Here is a 25287-nt window from a genome sequence, read left to right as displayed (position 1 = left end):
TGTGTTAACCAGTTTGAGGGAGGTAGCTAGCAGCCATCGCTCTGCTAATGACTTTAGTGTCCCCGTCTGTCCAGGAGAACAAATATTACATTATGGGGAGATACTGAATTATGTAAATAAATAGCTGTTTGTCCAAGGAAGGTCACCTTTCTTTGATGCCAGTGCCGAGGCTGATTTGAGAATGAATGCAAATGTTTGGCCGGTCATTATTGCTCACTTTATCATTGGGACCATTTCTGAAATCAAACTCTTTACATTTTTGTGTAGTAATTAACGTTAATAGTCCTTTGACATCAACACATCACAATGTCAAGAGTTCTAGCTTGGCAATGTCATGGTGAGTCTATAAACTGGCTTTTTTTCTCCCATCCCCCTCTAGTGAAATTAATGTATGTAACACCCTCTGTGAGCATGATTGATAACTTTGCATTGTAAAGGCAGTGTATGCAAATAAATCATGGGCTGACAAGTAAAGCAAAGGAGATAGGGAGGAAAAAAGGGTAGCAGGTAGCATTGCTTTTGCGGAGCACGAGTCCCATCTCCCAAATGGCTAGAATGGCAGAAACAGATAAGAGTAGTATGCACTCACTAATAATAATAATAATAATAATAAAAGTCACGCTGGACAAGAGAATCTGCAAAATTTCTCAAATGTGAGAGAGATGGGGAAAATAAACCTGCAGCAACAGCAAATGTGAAAGATTATGTGGATTATTTAAGTGATAATGCCTGAGAAGCCGCTGTTTGGAGGATATTGGCACAGGTGTTGTTAGGCCCGAGCTGAAATCGAGGGCCAGTAAACCGTGCCAATAGATCTTCCAAACACTGGCTTTGAGGGCATTTATACAACGGGTTACCAACATATTGAAATAATGGTTGACATATTTTCATTAAAAACATTATTTCGATGAATTTATTCATACCATTTCATCCTTCCACAAGATATAGTCCCAACACAAATCTAGGTTTGCTACCCAAGCTGGCTGGTCGTTCATTCAATCGGTTGCCAGAGACATGACCCAGTCGTTCAGTCTTTTTGTTCTGTATCTATGGACGCGACCCAGTCATTCGTTCTAAATGTTCTATTGCCATACTGGCTGGCAACGTTCTTATCCCTTGCTTACTAGCGAGCCAACTATGGCTAACTTACAGTCACGTCAAACAGTGCAGACAGAATAATAAAGTAGCTGCATTTGCATTCGTTTAAGCTGTTTTCTAGTGACATTTATTTGGATACATCCATAAGAATGAGCTAATGAGGAGCGATTTTTCCTGGCGTAGAAAATGTGCTTTCTCGTCAGGACACTGTTGTTCAGAGGAGCTATCCAACAATACAGCTAACACAATCACTGCAAACTGAAGCTGGAAAGACTGCAAACTAGATGCACTTCGTTTCGTTGTACCTTTTTTCAGTTGACGTTTCTTTGTATATATCCATAAAAATGAGGATTCATGATTTTGGCTGGCTGAGAAACGCTGCCTTCCTATATGTCACGTTCCGACTCCCGACACTGGCATTACTATGGGACAGCTGGAGATCGAATTTGAATGTTAAAACAATGTTACAAATGTCATAGAGACAGACAGCAAGCTTTAAACAAATCTCCGCTGTTGAAAACTAAATGATAGCCTAAAAAATTGTGAGATGATGTCTAGATGCTTTTTATAGTGGAGATCAAGTTTATAAATTGCCTGGCTGGGCTGATAAGACAGTGGATTGCGCAGTCAGATGGAAAATAGTAAATAGGCATTTTAACATCATAGATTTAGCCAGTGGTAACTTGTGGAATAGACACTGGCTGGAATGTGGTTTTAACCAATCAGCATTCAGGATTAGACCCACTCGTTGTATAAAATTTAATTGACATTGTTGTAAGGATTAATAAATGTTTTATTAGGGCAAATCAAGTCTGACATTGTTAAGTYACTGTCCAGTGTTTCCAGATTTCTATGAAATATGACCTATAATTTACCCATGAGTAATAGTTTTCTTTCCATTGAATTTTTTTATTTTATTCAATCAAGTACAAGCTTAACTGAATGACAACAGAAACAGAATGCAATTTTACTGAACAGTTTGGGGAAGGCCTCGTCTCCTAGATGCTGATGACAGATCTGCCCCCCCTCTTCTGTGTGGAATGGTGTTGGCGTACCACAACAACAGAATGGTGTGGGCGGGTACAACAGAATGGTGTACCCCACGGGTACACCGTGGGGGGGTTCTCCTATTTATGCTTTGGCCACAAATATGAGTATAGGATGAGTCAACAACATTATTTGAGTATSAATTAACCAAATATGAACTTTTAAAAGTGACATTTTGACTGGACAGTTCCTTTAAAACTTTAGAAGACTTTAAACCTCAAATACACTACAATTTGCATTTAATGCTGTGCAGGAAAATTCTCTGTGACAACAGAGTGATCAAATTAAGATATTATATTTGTAGTTAATTTGTCACCATATCAAAACCCCACCATAGGGCGGTGCACAATTGGCCCAGCGTCGTCCGGGTTAGGATTTGGCCGGGCTAGGTCGTCATTGTATATGAGAATTTGTTCTTAACTGACTTGCCTAGTAAAATAAAAGGTTAAAAAAAAAAATGCCAAATACAACAGATGTAGAGTTTTTTGTGAAATGCTTGCGGAGTAACACACACACTACTGTTCAAAAGTTTGGGGGTCACTTAGCTTTTCTTTAAAAAACAAGGACATTTCTAATTTTTTGTCCATTAAAATAACATCAAATTGATCAGAAATASYGGGTAGACATTGTTAATGTTGTAAATTACTATTGTAGCTGGAAACTGACACATTTTTATGGAATATCTACATAGGCGTAAAGGGGCCCATTATCAGCAACCATCACTCCTGTGTTCCAATGGCACATTGAGTTAGCTAATCCAAGTTAATCATTTTAAAAGGCTAACACAATGTGCCATTGGAACACAGAAGTGATGGTTGCTGATAATGGGCCTTTGATAAGTACACTAAAGGTGTTTCATGGGGAGATAAAAATGTATTTGAACCTCACAATGACCACCACAATCTTCAAAACATGACAAAATAAGTAAAGCATACTGTATATGCCCAGAAGAAATAGCTATGATCACTGAGCAGTGTGCTTCTCATGTGAACATCCTGAATGAGACCACTTATCATGGGTAGCTGTTTCACATCTATGAAGTGGAAAATACATTCAGGACACAACCACAGTTCTTTGAAAAMAGCTTAAAATTGATAGCTGAGTCAAATATCCAACTCATCATCAAGCTTTGACTATTTGAATCCTCTGTGTAGCGCTAGGGCAAAAACCAAAACGTGCTCCATTGGGGGCCCTAGGACCAAGTTCGGGAGTGTACGTGCCAAAACCAGAGTAGGCACATGTTATATTTAATGCAACAGTTTGTGACAAAACTATTAGTATATTTGAAAATGTGATGGAAAAACATTGAACTTTAGATTTTTATTCAGTACATGAAAACTTAAGCGAAAAAGTACATTTTGTGTGCACTACGTCATAACCCACTGACTTTGGTAGAAACACACTACTGGTGGGGAAATGCGCATATTTTCTTCATGCGCATATTCTAAAATCCGCATTAAGATTAGGGATGGGCGACATGGCCTAAAAATCTTTAAAAAATGTAGAACGTGCGATTCAGGATATAAACTACATATACACACACAAAAGTATGTGGACATCCCTTCAATTTAGTGGATTCAGCTATTTCAGCCACACCCGTTGCTGACAGGTGTATCAAATCGAGCACACAGCTACGCAATCTCCATAGACAAACATTGGCAGTAGAATGGCCTTAATGAAGAGTTCAGTGACTTTCAACATGGCACCATCATAGGATGGCACCTTTCCAACAAATCAGTTCAAATTTCTGCCCTGCTAGAGCTGCCCTGTCAACTGTAAGTGCTGTTATTGTGAAGTGGAAACGTCTAGGAGCAACAACAGCTCAGCCGCGAAGTAGAAGGTCACACAAGCTCACAGAAAGAGACCGCGAGTGCTGAAGCGGGTAACAAATCGTCTGTCCTCAGTTGCAACACTCGCTACAGAGTTCCAAACTGCCTCTGAAAGCAACGTCAGCACAAGAACTGATCGTTCGGAGCTTCATGAAATGGGTTTACAAGGCCGAGCAGCCGCACACAAACCTAAGATCACCATGCGCAATGCCAAGCGTCGGCTGGAGTGGTGTAAAGCTTGCCGTCATTGGACTCCGGAGCATTGGAAACGCGTTCTCTGGAGTGATGAATCCCCCTTCACCATCTGGCAGTTCGACGGACAAATCTGGGTTTGGCGAAAGCCAGGAGAACGCTACCTGACCTAATGCATAGTGCCAACTGTAAAGTATGGTGGAGGAGGAATAATGGTCTGGGGCTGTTTTTCTTGGTTCGGGGTAGGCCCCTTAGTTCTAGTGAAGGGAAATCTTAACGCTACAGCATACAATGACATTCTAGATGATTGTGTGCTTCCAACTTTGTGGCAACAGTTTGGGGGAAGGCTCTTTCCTGTTTCAGCATGACAATGCCCCCGTGAGCAAAGCGAGATCGATACAGAAAGGGTTTGTTGAGATCAGTGTGGAAGAACTTGACAGGCCTGCACAGAGGCTTGACCTCAACCCAATCGAACACCTTTGGGATTGGACCGCCGACTGCGAGCCAGGGCTAATCCCTCAACCTCAGTGCCCGACCTCACTAATGCTCTTGTGTCTGAATGGAAGCAAGTCCCCTCAGCAATGTTCATCTAATGGAAAGCCTTCCCAGAATTGTGGAGGCTGTTATAGCAGCAAAGGGGGGACCAACTCCTTATTAATYCCCATGATTTTGGAATGAGATGTTCGACGAGCAGGTGTCCACATTAATTTGGCCATGTAGTGTATATCTAAAAAAAAAAAAAAATAAGCTCTCTAAAATAAGCATTGTTGTACAATTAAAGGTCACATACACTGCATTTCAAACAGCCAGCAATAATCTAATGAATGCAGGGCTTGTGAAGTTACACCTAGGCTAAATGTAAGCATTCCACAACCATAAGACCCACTAATAATTCAATTATTTTATCCAAATAGGTTTAACCTGCATTTCTTTTGCTGCAATAATCGCTGATCTGGCTTTCAAGTCTGTCTATGAAAATGCCCTTTTGTCTTATAAATTTAACTAGAACCATGCATAATGCACATTCACTAATGATAACTTCTTGTAGCAGGCATTAGGCTATAGAAAATTAAACACAGGTTTCATCAACAACCTCTCAAGCCCATGTGCTAGTGATTAGCCAGTTAATCTTTATATTTCAAGTTTAGCCAACTTGGATCTACAGTATTTTCTAGCTAACAAGGTTGAACAGTTGAATTGTTATGAACACGCCCTTCTGTCTGTCTACGACTGTTAGAAAAGCATGTTAGCCTGTCCACTTTGTTCCGATGTTGAAATCAGTTGCCAATTGAAAACAAGTTGCCAATTCCTTATACAATTGTGTTTTATGCTTATTGCACCTTTATAAAACACAAACTAGACAGCTAGTATAACAGTATTTGGTTGAAATGCTGCTAGCGGTARGTGGTATCCCAATGCCCTGCGCGACAAACTGATCATTCATTTTCCAGAATCAATGTTCATAGATACTCTTGTTTTAGTAGTGTCTGCTCTGTYTGCAATTTGCGGAGTTGACACATAAAAGGATATCGTTGGAAAGGTTAACTTCTCCTCCATTACAGTAAAATAATGTCTCAATGTGTTTTGGTGTCCATTTGACCGATTCTGTTGGCCTAAACCTCAAATGCAAATAGCGAGTTGAAACCACTTGTCAGAGAGGAAGATGTGATCTCTCTCAACTTTGTTGGCGAGAGAGGCAGGGGCTTGGTGTGTGTGTAAACCATAGAGGAATAGGCGAAGACCTAAAAGAGCTCTAATCTGTCCAAAATATAAGGCCAATGCGATTCTATGGGCTTATTTTGGACGGAAGCTCATTGCCTGTCTTCCCACCTTTGGGACAAGGACTCCCATTGTTAGGGAGGAGACATGCATCTCGTCATTATATACAGATCTCTGCTGTAAATTGGGAAGGTGCACACAGCAGACGAGTGAAGGAGACGAGACCACAAATAGAACATGAGAACAAGCGGACATAAACGCTCATAAAAAGGAAAAATAACAAAAACTTGATTCTTGCAATACAGGTATTTGGAATATCACTCAAAAACATTCATTCAAATTAATCAAATTCATTTGATATATCGTCCAACCCTAATGAAGATCTGGTCGCCAATTGGATGTAAACCTAGCTACCAATCAAAATAATTTTCCTCATAGCCATCTCTTATTCCTCTGCACCAGACATATGGTGAGCAATATTTTTGGAACATCGAATCACAATAAAATCACAGTATCGAATTGCAATACATACGGTGCCGGCACTTAAGTATTTTGATAATATCATATTGTGAAATGCCTGGCAATTCCTGCAGTCAAGTTGTGGCAAGTTCCCTACTGATACTCAATAGCCAATCTGTCACGACAGCCTTCACTTTTCAACTTCATATTCATGTCCACCACCCCAACATCAACATTATGTGAAATTTGCGTGCTTATGTTTTGTATTAAAAAAGATAGAGGGAGATACTGTAAGTGTTTCCAATGACATCATCAGTGCGCATCGTGCCGATTTCTTCTACCAATTATGAGTAGGCATTGCCCACTAACTGCCTACTAATTGGTTGATGTCATTGGAATGGAAACACTTATCTTCCCTATCTTTTTAACTACAAAATATAGAAACGAGCCATTTTCACACATGTCGATTTTGTGGTGGAGCTGGAGATGATGAATATGAAGTTGAACAATTTAGAAATGTCCCTTTAACAGTAGCTGATTTGGTTCTGGGTGTCAAGATTAATCAGTGGTTATGGTGAGTGTGCAATTTCCCCATGATGCTTCAAAAAGTAATGAGCTATCTACACCGAGTGTACAAAAAACATTAGGAACACATTCCTAATATTGAGTTGCTCTCCTTTTTGCCCTCAGAACAACCTCAATTATTTGGGCATGGACTCTACAAGGTGTCAAAAGCGTTCCACAGGGATGCTGGCCCATGTTGACTCCAATGCTTCCCACAGTTGTGTCAAGTTGGCTGGATGGCTTTTGTGTGGTGGACACTTTCTTAATATGGGAAACTGTTGAGCGTGAAAAACCCAGCAGTGTTGCAGGTCTTGACACACGCAAACCGGTGAGCCTGGCACCTAATACCATACCCTGTTTAAAGGCACTTAAATCTCTTGTCTTGCCCATTCACACTCTGGATGTCACACATACACAATCCATGTCTCAATTGTGTCAAGGCTTAAAAATCCTTCTTTAACCTGTCTCCTCCCCTTCATCTACACTGATTGAAGTGGATTTAACAAGTGACATCAATAAGCTTTCACCTGGATTCACCTGGTCAGTCTCATGCAAATAGCATGTTTTGTACACTCAGTGTATTTGTTTTGTTGGCATTGGAAGAAAGCATTGATTTGTCTGATATGTGTGTGATTGGAATCTGATATGAAGTACAGTAAAACGCTGCCTTGTTATCGGCATCTCTGTCTCAACTCAAGTTAAATGTGCCCCTTATGAGTTCCGTCACTCAGAGGGATTGTCTCTACAGCATCTAATGAGCATTCAACATACGTTATGAACAATAGGCATCTAATTACTTAGTATGATGTTGCATGAACATAATGATTGGTGTTTGAATGCCAGCTTGTATGCCAGCTGTATGTATGCCAGCTTGTCTGTACAGACTATACTCACTCTCCCCCCTCCATACATTATAACCAGATAGTAAGTAATCGGAGGCGTTTTGTTAATCAGATGTGTTGTGTGGGGGTTCTGTAAGCCCTACCAGATGGTTAGCACTACACCTTAAACACTGACAACCCCGGGTCAGGTGGAGTTCACAGATTATGTTTTTCAGAGTTTAGAATCAAAGAATGTTGAATCGTGTCTTTAAAGCTCACTTTTCTACTTAAAGTAGAACCCTCCAATGGATGTTGTACTCTGGTTACTTACAGAATTCATCTGAAGTCATCATCTGAAAAACTGGAAGTTTTCAATAATAATAAAGTAATCAAAGAAATGTGAATCTCTGAACGTTCACTTTTCTACTCGTGAGTACGTGGTGTTAGGGGCAACATTCTTTAGGCTGGATGTTATGAAATCGTCTGAGGTTGTAAAAAAATAATAATAATAATTGTGCACGGCACCATCTGTTCCGTGTTAGACCAGAGAGCTCTCTGCTGGGGAAATGGGCTATTAACTACTGTACCGGGAGTTGCCCGTAGACACTGACCTAAGGTCAGTTTTACATTCCACCCCTTAATGGTTAAGGTTAAGACTTGGCTAGGGTAAATTGATCCTAGATCTACAGTTGAAGTCGGAAAATTACATACACTTAGGTTGGAGTCATTAAAACTCGTTTTTCAACCACTCCACAAATTTCTTGTTAACAAACTATAGTTTTGGCAAGTCGTTTAGGTCATCTACTTTGTGCATGACACAAGTAATTATCCAACAATTGTTTACATACAGATTATTTCACTTATAATTAATTCACTGTATCACTATTCCAGTGGGTCAGAAGTTCACATACAATACATTAAGTTGACTGTGCCTTTAAACATCTTGGAAAATTCCAGAAAATTATGTCATGGCTTTAGAAGCTTCTGATAGGCTAATTGACACCATTTGAGTCAGTTGGAGGTGTACCTGTGGATGTACAGTGGGGCAAAAAAGTATTGTCAGCCACCAATTGTGCAAGTTCTCCCACTTAAAAAGATGAGAGAGGCCTGTAATTTTCATCATAGGTACACTTCAACTATGACAGACAAAATGAGAAAAGAAAATCCAGAAAATCACATTGTAGGATTTTTWATGAATTTATTTGCAAATTATGGTGGAAAATAAGTATTTGGTCAATAACAAAAGATTCTCAATACTTTGTTATATACCCTTTGTTGGCAATGACAGAGGTCAAACGTTTTCTGTAAGTCTTCACAAGGTTTTCACACACTGTTGCTGGTATTTTGGCCCATGCCTCCATGCAGATCTTCTCTAGAGCAGTTATGTTTTGGGGCTGTTGCTGGGCAACACGGACTTTCAACTCCCTCCAAAGATTTTCTATGGGGTTGAGATCTGGAGACTGGCTAGGCCACTKCAGGACCTTGAAATGCTTCTTACGAAGCCACTCCTTCGTTGCCCGGGTGTTTGGGATCATTGTCATGCTGAAAGACCCAGCCACGTTTCATCTTCAATGCCCTTGCTGATGGTAGGCTTTGTTACTTTGGTCCCAGCTCTCTGCAGGTCATTCACTAGGTCCCCCCGTGTGGTTCTGGGATTTTTGCTCACCGTTCTTGTGATCATTTTGACCCCACGGGGTGAGATCTTGCGTGGAGCCCCAGATCGAGGGAGATTATCAGTGGTCTTGTATGTCTTCCATTTCCTAATAATTGCTCCCACAGTTGATTTCTTCAAACCAAGCTGCTTACCTATTGCAGATTCAGTCTTCCCAGCCTGGTGCAGGTCTACAATTTTGTTTCTGGTGTCCTTTGACAGCTCTTTGGTCTTGGCCATAGTGGAGTTTGGAGTGTGACTGAGGTTGTGGACAGGTGTCTTTTATACTGATAACAAGTTCAAACAGGTGCCATTAATACAGGTAACGAGTGGAGGACAGAGGAGCCTCTTAAAGAAGAAGTTACAGGTCTGTGAGAGCCAGAAATCTTGGTTGATTGTAGATGACCAAATACTTATTTTCCACCATAATTTGCAAATAAATTCATTAAAAATCCTACAATGTGATTTTCTGGATTTTCTTTTCTCATTTTGTCTGTCATAGTTGAAGTGTACTACCTATGATGACAATTACAGGCCTCTCTCATCTTTTTAAGTGGGAGAACTTGCACAATTGGTGGCTGATCAAAAGAAATCAGCCAAGACCTCAGGAAAGAAATGYTAGACCTCCACAAGTCTGGTTCATCCTTGGGAGCAATTTCCAAACGCCTGAAGGTACCACATTCATCTGTACAAACAATAGTATGCAAGTATAAACACCATGGGACCATGCAGCCGTCATACTGCTCAGGAAGGAGACGCGTTCTGTCTCCTAGAGATGAACGTACTTTGTGCGAAAAGTGCAAATCAATCACAGAACAACAGCAAAGGACCTTGTGAAGATTCTGGAGGAAACCGGTACAAAAGTATCTATATCCTCAACAAAGCTCCACCAACTCAAGGTCATGGAGAGAATTCTGTTGGAAGAATGTTATACGTTTCTTCATAACACCTAAACTGAAATCAAAACAGACTGGCTRGCCACACCCTTGTTGGAGAGAATGCGGTCTATTGAGGGCGGACCACMCTCATATCTTTTGGTCCTGCCCCGCAATCGAAACTTACTGGGGAGAAATAAGATCTAACATTGGAAAAATAATGGGATTTGACATAGAACAAACATTCATTTCTTTGTACTTGGGTGAAATACCTGATAACTTACACAATAGAGAAAAGTACCTCTTGAAGGTCCTACTGGCAGCCAGTAAAAAGGCTATCACTTGGAAATMGCTACAAAAAGACCCTCCCACAGTGACACAATGGATAGACATTGTAGAGGAAATACACCGTATGACCTTTACTTTAAGAACTCAACAGGAGAGAGGTCAGGAATACTGGGGGAAATGGGTTTTGTACTTGGAAAAGGTCTAATTCAAAGATGCCAATGTAACTAATATGATGATATGATGATGAAGGTATGAAGTGCACTGTAACTGCCAGATCTTTTTTGTTATTTTATTTTACTTTATTTGTACTTTCTTTGTGTTCCTACAATAAAAACAAAGTATAAAAAAAGTATCTATATCCACAGTAAAACGAGTCCTATATCGACATAACCTGAAAGGCACCTCAGCAAGGAAGAAGCAACTGCTCCAAAACCACCATAAAAAAGCCAGACTATGGTTTGCAACTGCACATGGGGACAAAGATCGTACTTTTTGGAGAAATGTCCTCTCGTCTGATGAAACAAATAGAAGTTTGGCCATAATGACCATCATTATGTTTGGAGGAAAAAGGGGGAGGCTTGCAAGCCGAAGAACACCATCCCAACCGTGAAGCACGGGAGTGGCAGCATCATGTTGTGGGGGTGCTTTGCTGCAGGAGCGACTGGTGCATTCAAACTAGATGGCATCATGGGGGAGGAAAATTATGTGGATTATATTGAGCAATATCTCAGAACATCAGTCAGGAAGTTAAAGCTTGGAAGCAAATGGTTCTTTAAATGGACATGACCCCAAGCATTCTTCCAAAGTTGTGGCAAATGGCTTAAGGACAACAAGTCAAGGTATTGGAGTGGCCATCCAAGCCCTGCCCTCAATCCTATAGAAAATGTGTGGGCAAAACTGAAAAAGTGTGTGTGTGCAAGGAGCGCTACAAACCTGACTCAGTTTCACCAGCTCTGTCAGGAGGAATGGGCCAAAATTCACCCAAATTATTGTGGGCAAGCGTGTGGAAAGCTACCCAAAAGGTTTGACCCAAGTTAAACAATTTAAAGGCAATGCTACTAAATATTAATTGAGTGTATGTAAACTTCTGACCCACTGGGATTGTGACGAAATAAATAAAAGCTGAAATAAATCACTCTACTATTATTCTGACATTTCACATTCTTAAAATAAAGTGGTGATCCTAACTGACCTAAGACAGGGAATTTTACTCTGATTAAATGTCAGGAATTGTGAAAAACTGAGTTTAAATGTATTTGGCTAAGGTGTAAGTAAACTTCCGACTTCAACTGTATGTCTAAGGAGGACCACTGATAGGCCCTGATAAAGTAGAGTAAGATGCCCGTCGCCATGCTGGCTGTTTGTATGGTTTGGGTCTGAGAGCTGGCTGTAGGCATACAGTAGGGGTCGGGGAGAAGAGGCATAACTGCTAGAAGGGCAATTAGAGTTAGACTTAGGGTTAGGGAAAATAMAATTTTGAATAGGAATCAACTGTTTGGTCCCCACAAGGATAGTAAAACGTATGTATGCGTGCTTCATATGTATTTTCATGAGAAGATGACCCAGTGAAACTGTGGTCATTCTGGAGGTATGAGTATGACTGTACAGTCAGCAAATCTAATTTCCTGATGTTTTTCCAGATCAGCAGAATCTCAAGAGTTCAGAAAACGTTGCTATTGACGAAAGAAAATAAGCCACGGCGAGGAAGTGTAAACTGAGGGGGTAAAAAATTTACATTTCAGAAACAGCAAGACTGAAAAGTCGACATTTCTCAACAATAGAAAATAAATGTGAAAATATAATTATAGACAAGATTAGCATTTGGACATCAATAGATGACAAAGGAAAAATAGCACACTTACACGACATACAGTGACTGAATGATAATACGATCCGTCCATAAGGGAAAGGTTAGGAGCAGGGAGCTGGCAGTTATTAGATGAGTCATTGAGCTAATTAGCAAAGGGCTGACTTCCTTTCTAGAAAACATCCTTTGTTAGTTTATTATCAGTGCTTTGTCTCCCTCACAAGACAGAAACGATGAATGAATGAATGAATGAATGAAAATAACACAAATAAAATATAGATGTGAGCAACATTAACAGGGTCCTAGCAATAGAAATAGTACCTCTTGGTCCCCCATTGTGTAATAAAGGCCAGGTTAACTGGACACACTGTCGTGGCAGAATCAGATTTAGCTAAGTAACATAGAWAGATAAGATGCTATTTTCATCATATGCTTGTGAGATACTTGTCATTAGAATGGTGCCCTTTGGAATATAGTGTTGGCAGTGCATTTTCCCCTTCTGTGATAGGGCTTAGTAACTTGGGGCCAGAGAGGGGAGAGGTGAGGCTTGTCTTCATAAGTCAATGTATCTGTAACTATTCTTAAATCATGTGACGGGATGGCGTTATTAATGGGGAACCAGTTAGTTATCTCATACAATGTCTGTACGCCAGTCACTCCCTACTTTTCTCATAGGGGGAAGGAGTTTGGCAGTGTTTGGAACCATTGTATTTCCCCTCTGAGGTTGCCCTTATCTTGACCTAGTATTTGACCTAAGAGGCTCACTGTCTGATTTTGAGTTTGTCCAGGTTTGGGAGTATCTAGAAATGACAATTGATATATGCCATTGGATGAGGTAATGTTTTGGTAGACAGTGAAGTATCAAGCATGAGATTGAAACGTTGTCTTGGGAGATCAAACTGAACGATGATTTATAGCTGATGCTGTCTAGCAATAGGATACTCCTCTTTCGGGTAAAGGATTCTTTGTAAGTTGAGAGGGGTGTATCTTGGCTATAAATGAAACTAAGAATTGTTTCATAAGCACTCTCAGAGAATTCATTTATAGACACTGAATTGATCTGAGAGTCAAAAAAGGGCTTTGGTGAAGCTTGTATATATATTAAAGATGGAATATATATAATTTAACTCTGACTTGTGTGTGGTTGGCTCTCTCTCTCTCTCTCTTTATTGAGTAATACAGGAAACTACCATGACAACACCCATGGATGTTTCACTAGTCATTAATTAACCAAAGAAACTTCTATGGTGTACTCTACATGACAAGATGTATACTTGACAAAATATTTTCATCAAAGTAAGGTGAACATTTGCAAAAAAATCAACAAATGACCAATTAAAACATCCATGGTGTACTCTTCGGGKCGGTTTCCTGGACATAGATTAAGCCTCTATTTATGGACTAAAAGCCATGCTTCATGGTGTCTGAGAAACTGTCCCTTCATGACACAATATATATTTAATAACTCAACAACCACAAATTGCCAGTCAGGACTGAATAAGTGGGTCACTTTAGAATTACAAAYGATTACAGTAAGATTGCGGTTATACATAATCTCAATAGACCAGCAGTCTTTCTATACCTGATGAAATGGATGAGTGTTGTAGAAAGAAGGTAAATGTAATATTATTTGCTGCTCAGAAAACCATTTCCCTTAATTAAATACATTACAAAGTCAATGGAGCTGAAACATACATATATATGTGTGTAAAATAAAATGTGACTGCATTGGGCCTTTAATTACAATACGAGTGAAATTGTTATCCTTCCAAAAATGTTTTATTAAGTATGGAWGTTGTGAACTACTTTTTCAAAGTTACTAGTAAACTGTATTTTTCTTAAGGGTAACTTTAGTGCAGCDTAACTTATTCCATTGTGAAGTAATTGGTAGCTTGGTAAATGATATTTTCAGAAAAGCTCCCTAACACTTGTGTTAAAAAGCAGATGTTCTGTGTTGGAATCAGGGGTTCCGTGAGCCAGTAATAGCCATCTTTTGGCCTCCAAAAAAATAGAGAAGCCCAATTTCCGAGTTCCCAGTTGTTCTGAACACGGCATCTAACTGCAATGGAAGGCAGGCTTCATCAACAGAACAATTTGCAATGAGCTGGAGGCAGTATGCATTTTGAAACGCATAATTCATTGTTTGAAACCTGGACGTTTTAATACATACGAGGCCTTACCTTGCTTCAAAGTTGCCTATTAGATCTCCTCTCTTTCTACATTTCTAATGAATATTTTCATCTCGGTCACATGAAACCGCTCGCATGAGCAGTGCCCTTTTGACAACAGTGTTTTGCACATTGCTGAGCTTATAATATGAAGAAATAATAGTTTATCAACATTAGAAGCTAAACTTTCTCATCTGTTGCATCAGACTCTGCTTTTGAACTTTTGTTTTWAAATGTAGCCTAGGCCAACTAGTTTTATGAAAGTGTGATCTATCGTCTCACAACTGTCCCAGAGTCTGTTCGGAATAGGCCATTTCTTTTTTGACAAGCTGACCCATAGAACTTTTTTACATTAGTAGATTGACATAGGCTAGTGATTTTTCTATTTGTTACTTGTCTTGTTGACTGATGAAAAGTAACTGTGCACAGTTATTCTAACATGTTCACCACTGGTTGGTCACCCTAATCATTCATTCCTTTACACTTGTGTGTATATGGTAGTTGTGAAATTGTTAGATTACTTGTTAGATATTACTGCACGGTCAGAACTAGAAGCACAAGCATTTCGCTACACTCGCATTAACATCTGCTAACCATGTGTATGTGACCAATAAACATCTGCTAACCATGTGTATGTGACCAATAAACATCTGCTAACCATGTGTATGTGACCAATAACATCTGCTAACCATGTGTATGTGACCAATAACATCATGCTAACCATGTGTATGTGACCATAAACATCTGCTAACCATGTGTATGTGACCAAATAACATCTGCTAACCATGTGTATGTGACCAATAACATCTGCTAACCATGTGTATGTGACCAATAACATTTGCTTTGATTAGGTTACGCACCCAATGCATATCTGTCAGGTAAATTTCTCAAATTTCAGGTAAATTAAAATGTTGCCAGTCAAAACCCGCTGGGTTGGGTGGTGGTGGGCATATAAAAATATTAATGTGAGTATACCGCTGATTGGCCAGATATCATCTTCTGAGGAAATATAATTTTTTAACAGTATGTTTGATATACAAGTTTGAGATGGTTTTAAAAAAAATGTTTTCCCTCAAATACAAGTATAGGATGAGTCAACAACATTATCTGGGTATGAGTTWACAAAATATGAACTTTTAAAAGTGAGATTTTRWCTGGACAGTTACTTTAAGGCTCACAATTTTACAAATTTGACAAATTGTGAGATGAGTGAACCAAAGGATTAGCTTTACCGCATGTCAACAGTACACCTGTTGCAGCATATAGYGAATTAAAGTGATGAAAAACTGAAACCATACTACGTAGCTGTAAAATTAAGCTTTAGGTGTGGAGTTACACGCTGTCCTCCTGTGTCAAAGACATTACTGTAATCCTTCCTAGCCTACAAGCCTAAAACCACCTTGAACTCGTTTCAAATTAGGCCTTAGCAGCCACTACTGCACTGTACTAAAGCCCTTCAGATCTCCCTCTCACACACATGCACTCTATTTATCTTTCGCTCCTCTCCGTCTGTTCTCACAGCATAAGGTTTCTTAAGAACTAGGTTAGTCTACTGAATAAAGGAGGAGGTAACATACTGTATATTGACTTTACACACACACACACACACACACACACACTCAGAGAAAGAGAGAACAGGAGAGTGGGGGGAGAGAAAGAGAGACATTCTCTGGTCAGACATCATACTTGTTCGTTTGCTGAGAACATCATTGGTATGATGAGCACATGCCACATGCTACACACTCTGCAGGACTCCATCTAAGATCTGAGATCGATAGAGAACGAGAGCAGAGAAAGCCGAGGGAAGGAAGGTGAGAAGGGGAGGAGTGCAGGACAGGGAGAACCTTATATGCCCTGTGTGCTTCTGTGTTAATCTAACACCTCAAACACACCTACAGCGTTATTGGGCAAAACGGTACGCAGCATCATTTGGATATGTGTGCAAAAAAAGTTAAACATTCACCTTCTGCTACCATTTCTGTCAAGCCGTCTACGCATACAATTTGACGCATAGCTTTGATTTATCCATTCTGAAAGTATTCAGACTCCTTGACTCCTCCACATTTTGTTACATTACAGCCTTATTCTAAAATTGATTAAATTGTTTGTTTTCCTCATCAATCACCACACAATACCCCATAATGACAAAGCAAAAACAGGTTTAGAAATGTTTGCAAATATAAAAAATAAATCACATTTACAAAAGTATTCAGACCATTTACCATTTACTTTGTTGAAGAACCTTTGGCAGCGATTACAGCCTCGTGTCTTCTTGGGTATGAAGCAACAAGCTTGGCACACCTGCATTTGGGGAGTTTCTCCCATTCTTCTCTGTAGATCCTCTCAAGCGCTGTCCGGTTGAATGGGGAGCGTCGCTGCACAGATATTTTCAGGTCTCTCCAGAGATGTTCAATCGGGTTCAAGTCCAGGCTCTGGCTGGGCCACTCAAGAACATTCAGGGACTTGTCCCCAAAGCTGCTTCTGCGCCGTCTTGGCTGTGTGCTTAGGGTCGTTGTCCTGTTGGAAGGTGAACCTTCACCCCAGTCTGAGGTCCTGAGCGCTCTGGAGCAGGTTTTCAACAAGGATCTCTCTGTACTTTGCTCCGTCCATCTTTCCCTCGATCCTGACTAGTCTCCCAGTCCCTGCCGCTGAAAAACATCCCCACAGCATGATGCTGCCACCACCATGCTTCACCATAGGGATGGTGCCAGGTTTCCTCTAGACGTTCAGGCCAAAGAGGCCATTCAGGCCAAAGAGTTCAATCTTGGTTTCATCAGACCAGAGAATCTTGCTTCTCATGGTCTGAGAGTCCTTTAAGTGCCCTTTGGCAAACTCCAAGCGGGCTTTCATGTGCCTTTTACTGAGGAGTGGCTATCGAAGGCCCTTCTCCCGATTGCTCAGTTTGACTGAGCGGCCAGCTCCAGCTCGAGTCTTGGTGGGTCCAAACTTCTTCCATTTAAGAATGATGGAGGCCACTGTGTTCTTGGGGACTTTCAATGCTGCAGACATTTTTTGGTACACTTCCCCAGATCTGTGCCTTGACATAATCCTGTCTCTGAGCTCTACGGACAATTTTCTTCGACCTCATGGCTTGGTTTTTACTCTGACTTGCACTGTCAGGTGTGCCTTTCCAAATCATGTCCAATTAACTGGAGTCCACCTGTGGAAAATTCAATCAAGTTGTAGAAACATCTGAAGGATGATCAATGGGAACAGGATGTGCCTGAGCTCATTTCGAGTAACGTAGCAAAGGGTGTGAATACATATGTAAATAAAGTATCTGTTTTTTATTTTTAATACATTTGCAAAAATATCTTTACCTGTTTTATTTGTAATTATGAGGTATTGTGTGTAGATTGATGAGGGGAAAAAACAATTGAATCCATTTTAGAACAAGGCTGTAAAGTAACAAAATGGGGGAAAAGTGAAGGGGTCTGAATACTTCCCGAATGCACCACACTGAACGCTCTGCAATGCTGCAAGTCAAACGCAGCGCTCCTTTGGAAATGAATGTACATCTGGTGTACTTAAAKAGCGTTCCTTTGGAAATGAATGTACATCTGGTGTACTTAAACGCAATGATGCTGTAGGTGTGATCGAGGCCGAAATCATGTTCTCTAAATCCCTCTCTCTCACTTCCCAGCCAACCCCATCCCCCTTTCACTCTCCTTCTTCCTGTCCGTCAATTCAATTCAAGGGCTTTATTGGCATGTTAACATRGCCAAAACAAGTGAAGTAGATAATAAACAAAAGTCTGTCTCTAACCCAGCTGAGGGGTATAATGAATTGAGTTMTGTGAAAGAGGCAATCAAGGTATTTCTAAACGGCCTTTTGAGAGCATTCCCAATATAAGCAAAAACTGTCCCTCAGCACAGTAGTCCAAGAAACGTCAATGCCACTATCTGTCAGACACACACAGACCAATAAAGAGTCTAAATAGGCTGGGTGTATTTAGCTTGAACTAGTTGAACTTGTAAGGTACAGTATTAGAGTCCTAACCTTGACTGAGACCTCTAAAGTCAACAATCTCTGGACCAGAAATGTGTTGGCCTGTTCTCCTGTTGACTTTGGGGAGCAGAACACTGGCAACCAACTGCCAAGACCCAAAATATTTTAAGGAACCAAATGTAAGACGGGTCCTTGAATGTGAAGATCTGTCAGTGATGTGTTGCTCTCATACCATGAGAGCTAGACCCTGAGTCCAGGGGGATTACCAGGCATTTTTCAGTAACCTAGACCAAGCAAAGGCAGGCAGCACAAACACTTGAGGTCTTCACCTCTCTTGACCTCATAAACAAAGCGTTTTTGTGGAATACGCACCAGAGTGAGGGAAATCAGGTGCCTAGTCTCATACCAAAACAGACAAGCACAATTGACCTATATTGTGCTCATGCGCTGTGAACTTTAAAAAGGTCAGGTTGACTGAGGTCACTGTGTGGCTTCACACAGAGATTAATTGATTTAAAAGGGTAGGTTACATGTTCATCAACATTGTAACAATTACATTTTGATATTACGCTTTTTGGACCGATCTGGACAGGCCTTGATATGGACCTAACAGAGACATCTATAATTGGTCCAAATATGTTTGGTTCAAATTTGGTCTTGTTTGGGGGCAAATCCAATTTAAATAATACTCAGTGTGCTTTGCAAGTGTTCATTTTTACATTTTGGTCATTTAGCAGACGCTTTTATTCAGACTGATTTACAGTCAGTGGATTTAACTGGTAGACAAACAACTACATAGGATGTAGAACATTTCTGTAACCATTACTGAAAATGTTGTTGTAGTTAGTGTTCTGTTTGCCAGCAAACTTGGAACATTAACTCAATTTTGCTATTTAAATAGGAAATAAAACTGTTGAATGTGGAATAATGCTCCCTTCATTGACATGAACATTACAGTGAAATTATTACTGTTGAAATTTGGCCCAAGAAACAACGACCAAAGCAAATGTCTTCTCAATGTCTGCAAAATACGTATTTTCAACAAATTTTCAAAATACTTTTGCTTAGTAGGTGGGCTCCAGGTTGAGTTTATGAAAGCCTCCAGGAACGACTATTTATTTCCTTGTCTTATAATATCTATTTTTTCAGCTGCGCTCGTTGTCATGTTTAAATCGCCAACGCAGGGGTATTATACTCTAACTTTAGGCTAAAAACCCAAGAACCATGAAACGTTGCTAGAAGTCAACTATATAAAGGGGTTGTTAAAGCGAAACAAATATTCTTATATCTGAGGTGAGGAACACAGAGTAAACATTGTGGCCAAGGCAATGGCCTTGTTTCAGATCCTTGTGATATGCACGAGGTGATCACAACCGCGAACTCAACTGACTGCCACCGACAAGCCCTACTTACCCAGAACGGGAGCTTTGGTCCGCATAAGCGCTCCATGTCCACGGGGCTTCGGTACAACGAACGAATGATCTTTTCCCGGCGTTAACAGGTCGCTCCCTCTCTTTTATTGCACATACAGAGACGTTCAACAAACACACTAGTGGAGCTCGTAGTTGATTTAATCTGGATTAGTAGTTTGTCCCTGCTTTCGTAGAACCCTCCTCTCTCTCCTCTTCTGCCTCCAGAGAGTTGTAAGAGAGAGAAAAATCATAAGGACGTTGTTATGATGATATGACGAGTCCGCCCACTCCCTGGCTGTAGCCTAGGTCCTCCCATCACACACACACAKGGTGGTGGAAAAAGTACTTGCATAAAAGTAAAGGTACTTGTTGGAACAAACTCCCTCACGACGCCAGGTCAGCGGAGTCAATCACCACCTTCCGGAGACACCTGAAACCCCACCTCTTTAAGGAATACCTAGGATAGGATAAAGTAATCCTTCTAACCCCCCCCCTTAAAAGAGTTAGATGCACTATTGTAAAGTGGTTGTTCCACTGGATATCATAAGGTGAATGCACCAATTTGTAAGTCGCTCTGGATAAGAGCGTCTGCTAAATGACTTAAATGTAAATGTAAATGTACCTTAATAGAAAATGACTAAAGTAAAAGTCACCCAGTAAAATCTTACTTGAGTAAAAGTCTTAAAGTATTTGTTTTTAAATATACTTAAGTATAAACCATTACAAATTCCTTATATTATACAAACCAGACGGCACCATTTTTAAATGTATTTTATTGATGGCTAGCCAGGGGCACACACCAACACATAGCCTTTATGAGCACTAGGCCTTATAATGACAGTAGAGCTTTAGAGCTACAATGGGCTCATTTTTGGAGGGGAACATTTTATTTGTATTCTTTTTGGAATAGAATGTCTTATACATGCCAACAGAACCCCCCTGCCCTGGCCCTTTGCAACCTATGCCACCATTGCTAAAAAATAAATCCAGGGGGAACACTGCGGTTGCGTGCTAATATATTGGGACTCTTGCTTGATTCTACRTTTTTTTTAAAGTAAAAAAWAAAWAAAAAWAAAAAATTGATAAACATTTGATGTTCACACGTGTATCATTTGATTTACTGGGGCATTCACATGCTCGTGGGAAGTTGAAAACTGAGAAGTGGGAAGTCCTGTAGGCCTTCGTCATGTGGAAGGGCCAACTAGTCACAGCCTTGTCTGGCATGAACTTATTAACTTTTTGTGTGGATGGGTGTATGATGGGGTGTTATTCTATGTACAGTATGTTCTGTCAATTGAAACTGTATTTATGTGGAAGCAGCAGCACTCTCTAATGTCCCAGTCAAATTTCCCTTAAGGGACAATAAAGTGTATCGTAAGTCATACATCCAACAAGATTGTGTTCAAGTGCTTTTGAAGTAAGACATTTTTTAGCTAGCTTGATAAGCTAGCAAACATTGCTCATAATAAAGTTAGCTAGCTTGCTTAACATTGACAATATGCTCAACCTTTTGGTTGCTAGATCAAAGGCTACGTGCCGCCCCGTGACTGCTCTAACCACTAGGTTACCTGTCGCCCCATGACTGACTTCAAAATTGTCAGTCACGGGTCAATAATGAACGGATATTAGAAGCATGTCTATCTAATACATTTAATGACAAACCATCTAACTACTTAGATAAACATATTAACTACCTGTTGCACAACATTTGGCGCAGGTAAATAGTTTGCCATGTTCAGAACATGCAGGCACAGGGGGGAAGATTTGGTGTGTAGTGGTGATGTCAGACCGTCTACTTAAGTAGGCAATAGAAGAAAAGCCTGTATAATTTATTTGTCTTTAAAAAAACAACAATAATAACAACAAATCAATACAGGAAGTACATGTGGGAACATAAGTATATATAAATAATATACAAAGGATAATTGGACTAGGGGGTACAATATCACATTACACAAGGACCAAACCTCTTAAGACTAGGGGGCGCAGTTTTCGCTTTTGGCTAAAAAGGCGTACCCATTTGAAACTGCCTATTTCTCAGCCCCCGAAACTAGAATATGCATATAATAGTCGGATTAGGATAGAAAACACTCTGAAGTTTCCAAAACTGTAAATGTTTTGTCTGTGAGTTAAACAGAACTGATATTGCAGGCTAAAACCTGAGGAAAATCCAACCAGGAAGTGGCCCTGTTCTTGAGACCTCTCTGTTCCCATGCATCCCTATTGCCCATATAAAGGGATATCAACCAGACTTCTTTTTCTATGTCTTCCCTAAGGTGTCAACAGCCTTTAGACATAGTTTCATGCTTTTATTTTGAAGAATGAGCGTGAAAGGGCACATTGCGTAAGTGGATAGGTGGGGGCTCTCCGAGGGATTTTTGCAACAAGTGAAAGGCAGCCATTGTTTCTCTCGGTCCTAGTGAAAAGCCAACTGTCCCGGTTGATATATTATCGAATAGATATTTGAAAAACACCCTGAAGATGGATATAAACAACATTTGACATGTTTCTGTGGACATTATGGATATAATTTGGATTTTTTTCCGGCGTTGTCGCGAACGCTCTTTCGCGTGGATTCCTGGGCATAACGCAGCAAACAAACGGAGGTATTTGGATATAAAAAATATCTTTATGGACAAAAAGGAACATTTGCTGTCTAACTGGGAGTCTCGTGAGTGAAACCATCCGAAGATCATCAAAGGTAAACGATTAATTTGATTGCTTTTCTGATTTTCGTGACCAAGTTACCTGACGCTAGATGTTCTTATTGTTTTGTCGAGCGATCGATAAATTTACACAAATGCAAGTATTGCTTGCGCTGTAAGGCATAATTTCAAAATCTGAGATGACAGATGGATTAACAAAAGGCTAAYCTGTGTTTTGCAATATTGCACTTGTGATTTCATGAAATTATATTTTATTATATACCGTTCGCGCTAGGCTAGGCTATGCTAGTCAGCGTTTCTGATGACAATTATCCCGGATCCGGGATGGGTGGTTCAGAAAGGTTAAGGGACATACATACACTTAGAATTCTAACAGCTTTTTTGTTAGCAGAGTATTTAATTGTCTTAAAATATAGTTCAATTTCTTTTTGTAAGGTAAGAAAATGTGGTGTTTTGTTTGTAAATTTACATTTGTGAGTTTGTTTTCCTTAAACTTCTTCATATGGTGGTTGGCAGGATAATATTTATGAACAATTTTAAAAGGAAACTTCCATAARTTTGTTAATAAGTAGGTATGTGTGTGGTGTTGGGTTTTGTTCCTTGATCCTTGTCAATCGTTGGCTCATTGGTGAAATTAGCATTCAGACAATATCTTTAATTAAATCATTCAAAAACCTTTATTAATGCAATTGCAGACATAATTTGACAACAGGAACATAGCACACATGTTTCCGAGTAAGTTCTGCAAAATGGAAAAGAGTCTGAGTTGTTTTATTATTCCTACAGTCATATATCTTAGTGATGTCACTGCCTACGTCATTACCTTCTACTCATGAGACCAAGCCCATGCCTACACAGCTATATAAACAAGAGTGTTATCTAAAAGCTCAGCAGTAAATGTCCACTCCCCAAGTTGATTTATAGTGGAATGTCTGACTAGTCTCTTATCTCTTACAGTCCCCTGCAGAGTTCTGTCTCACAGTCACACATTTCTCAGACAGTTTCTTTATAAGAGGCAGAGATTAGAAAGGACTATGGAACAATATTAAACCTTTATAATGAATATATATATTGTTAATCTGTAGTCTAGGACCCCATAAATGTAAGGAGGGAGGGGTCTTATAACCCCTCCCCTTCTATTAATACAACATAAGCATAATCAATTATTATAATACATCAAACATTTAGTACAGCCTGTCGTGTCTTTGGCTATGCCGGATTAAGTGATATGACATGCTATTCTATAAAATCATTTCTCTGTAATTCATATTACCCGATTAAGCTAATCAGGTGAATGTAATTAACTAGAAAGTCGGGGCACCACGAAATAATGTTTATAGAGCTGTTATCTTCCGAATAAACTCTTAAAGACCTAATAATCTTTTACATCAATAGCAGTCAATATTTAATCGCCACTTTATTCAGTCTCCTCGAAAGTTGTAAATTCTTGGTTATCTTCACAAACCCTGGCTAACAAGTTGAATCAACAATACAAAATTTGGTTTAATTATTTATTTACTAAATACCTAAATAAATCACACAGAATTACATCTACACAGAATGGATCATACATTGATTACAAATTATGTCATAAAGAAAACGTCCCTGGTGGACCCTGGCTAACAAGTTGAATCAACAATACAAAATTTGGTTTAATTATTTATTTACTAAATACCTAAATAAATCACAAAGAATTACATCTACACAGAATGGATCATACATTGATTACAAATTATGTCATAAAGAAAACGTCCCTGGTGGACGGAACAGATATGACAGCTGGTTACACAAAGAGAGGGGGGTTGGGTTTGAGTGAAAGAGCGGGAAGACTGAGTAACAAAGGGAGAAGCTATGCTATTGTAAATACAGTATCTTGTYCATTCTAAATTACCGCCCATTTGAAAAGGAAAATGCTATAAATATTTACTCTGAGCTGCACTTCGATAGATTGCTCGTAGATGGGAGGCCGGGTGGTCCAGCATGGATCTCTGAAGACTGTCTAGTGGTGAACTGGAACGTGGTAGAATGGATACTCTGTCCGTCCTCTCCTAGCCCACGTTTAGCGGGCGGAGGGGGTAGCACTTCTTTAGTGAATAAGAGTTCAAAGTTCATACCATGTTGCCATACTTTAAACTCATGCTATATTCTGGCTGGTATAGTCGAAATTCATCCTTCCGGCGTGTAGGTCGTCACCTTCACATTGAAATTCGATGCCAATTGCGTTAGGTTCTTGCTGATGTTGGCTTAGTTCTGTAGGTGGTCTTTGTCCTTTCAACGTGGGGATGGTAAGTCCTCACGTCCTTGGAACAGAAAGTTACATTTTCGTCAAGGGGCTTATATAGGATTGGGAGAGAGGGCTGTGTTTCATAGTTTACAACCCATGTCTGTTCACTTGGGCGGGGCCTCTGAGTGAGCASAGTGGTGTTCTTCTGACAAACCGTTCTCTCATTAAGAAGSTAAAAATTACATTTACTCTTTTCACAAATAGTCTTATATTTAAACATTTAAATTGKACAACAATTCCATGTGAATCTGATAACTAGAATGTGTAGATTTTCCAAGATACAGTTTATGTCGTCCTATCATCAGTAATCATGTCTCAGACATCAACTGAACTGACATCATATTCATTAAGTCCCAACGCATATTTTCAACTGGTTGGATTACCGAAATATGGTTCCATTTCCCATCTTTTGATGTCACCAGACTCTCTATGTTAACAAAGGGATTTTCAATAGTCACA

General features: G+C 39.8%; 1 protein-coding gene across 4 annotated transcripts in view; it reads right to left on the bottom strand.

Moving 5' to 3' along the window:
- abcc3 (ATP-binding cassette, sub-family C (CFTR/MRP), member 3) overlaps positions 1-20156 on the bottom strand; it is a 56265-nt gene extending 36109 nt beyond the window's left edge. For 2 of the 4 annotated variants that reach the window (XM_070444921.1, XM_070444920.1), the window contains exon 1: positions 19880-20132. In XM_070444921.1, the coding sequence (XP_070301022.1) occupies positions 19880-19915 (36 nt within the window). In that variant the 5' untranslated portion in view covers positions 19916-20132. Of the gene's footprint in view, positions 1-19879 lie in introns of all 4 variants that reach the window. The other 2 variants (XM_070444923.1, XM_070444924.1) reach the window with 2 other exon arrangements.
- Between the last annotated feature and the right edge of the window lie 5131 nt (positions 20157-25287).

The sequence above is a fragment of the Salvelinus sp. IW2-2015 genome, linkage group LG8, assembly GCF_002910315.2.
Source record: "Salvelinus sp. IW2-2015 linkage group LG8, ASM291031v2, whole genome shotgun sequence".
Lineage (NCBI taxonomy): Eukaryota > Metazoa > Chordata > Actinopteri > Salmoniformes > Salmonidae > Salvelinus > Salvelinus sp. IW2-2015.
This window is presented reverse-complemented; position numbering and strand designations above follow the sequence as displayed.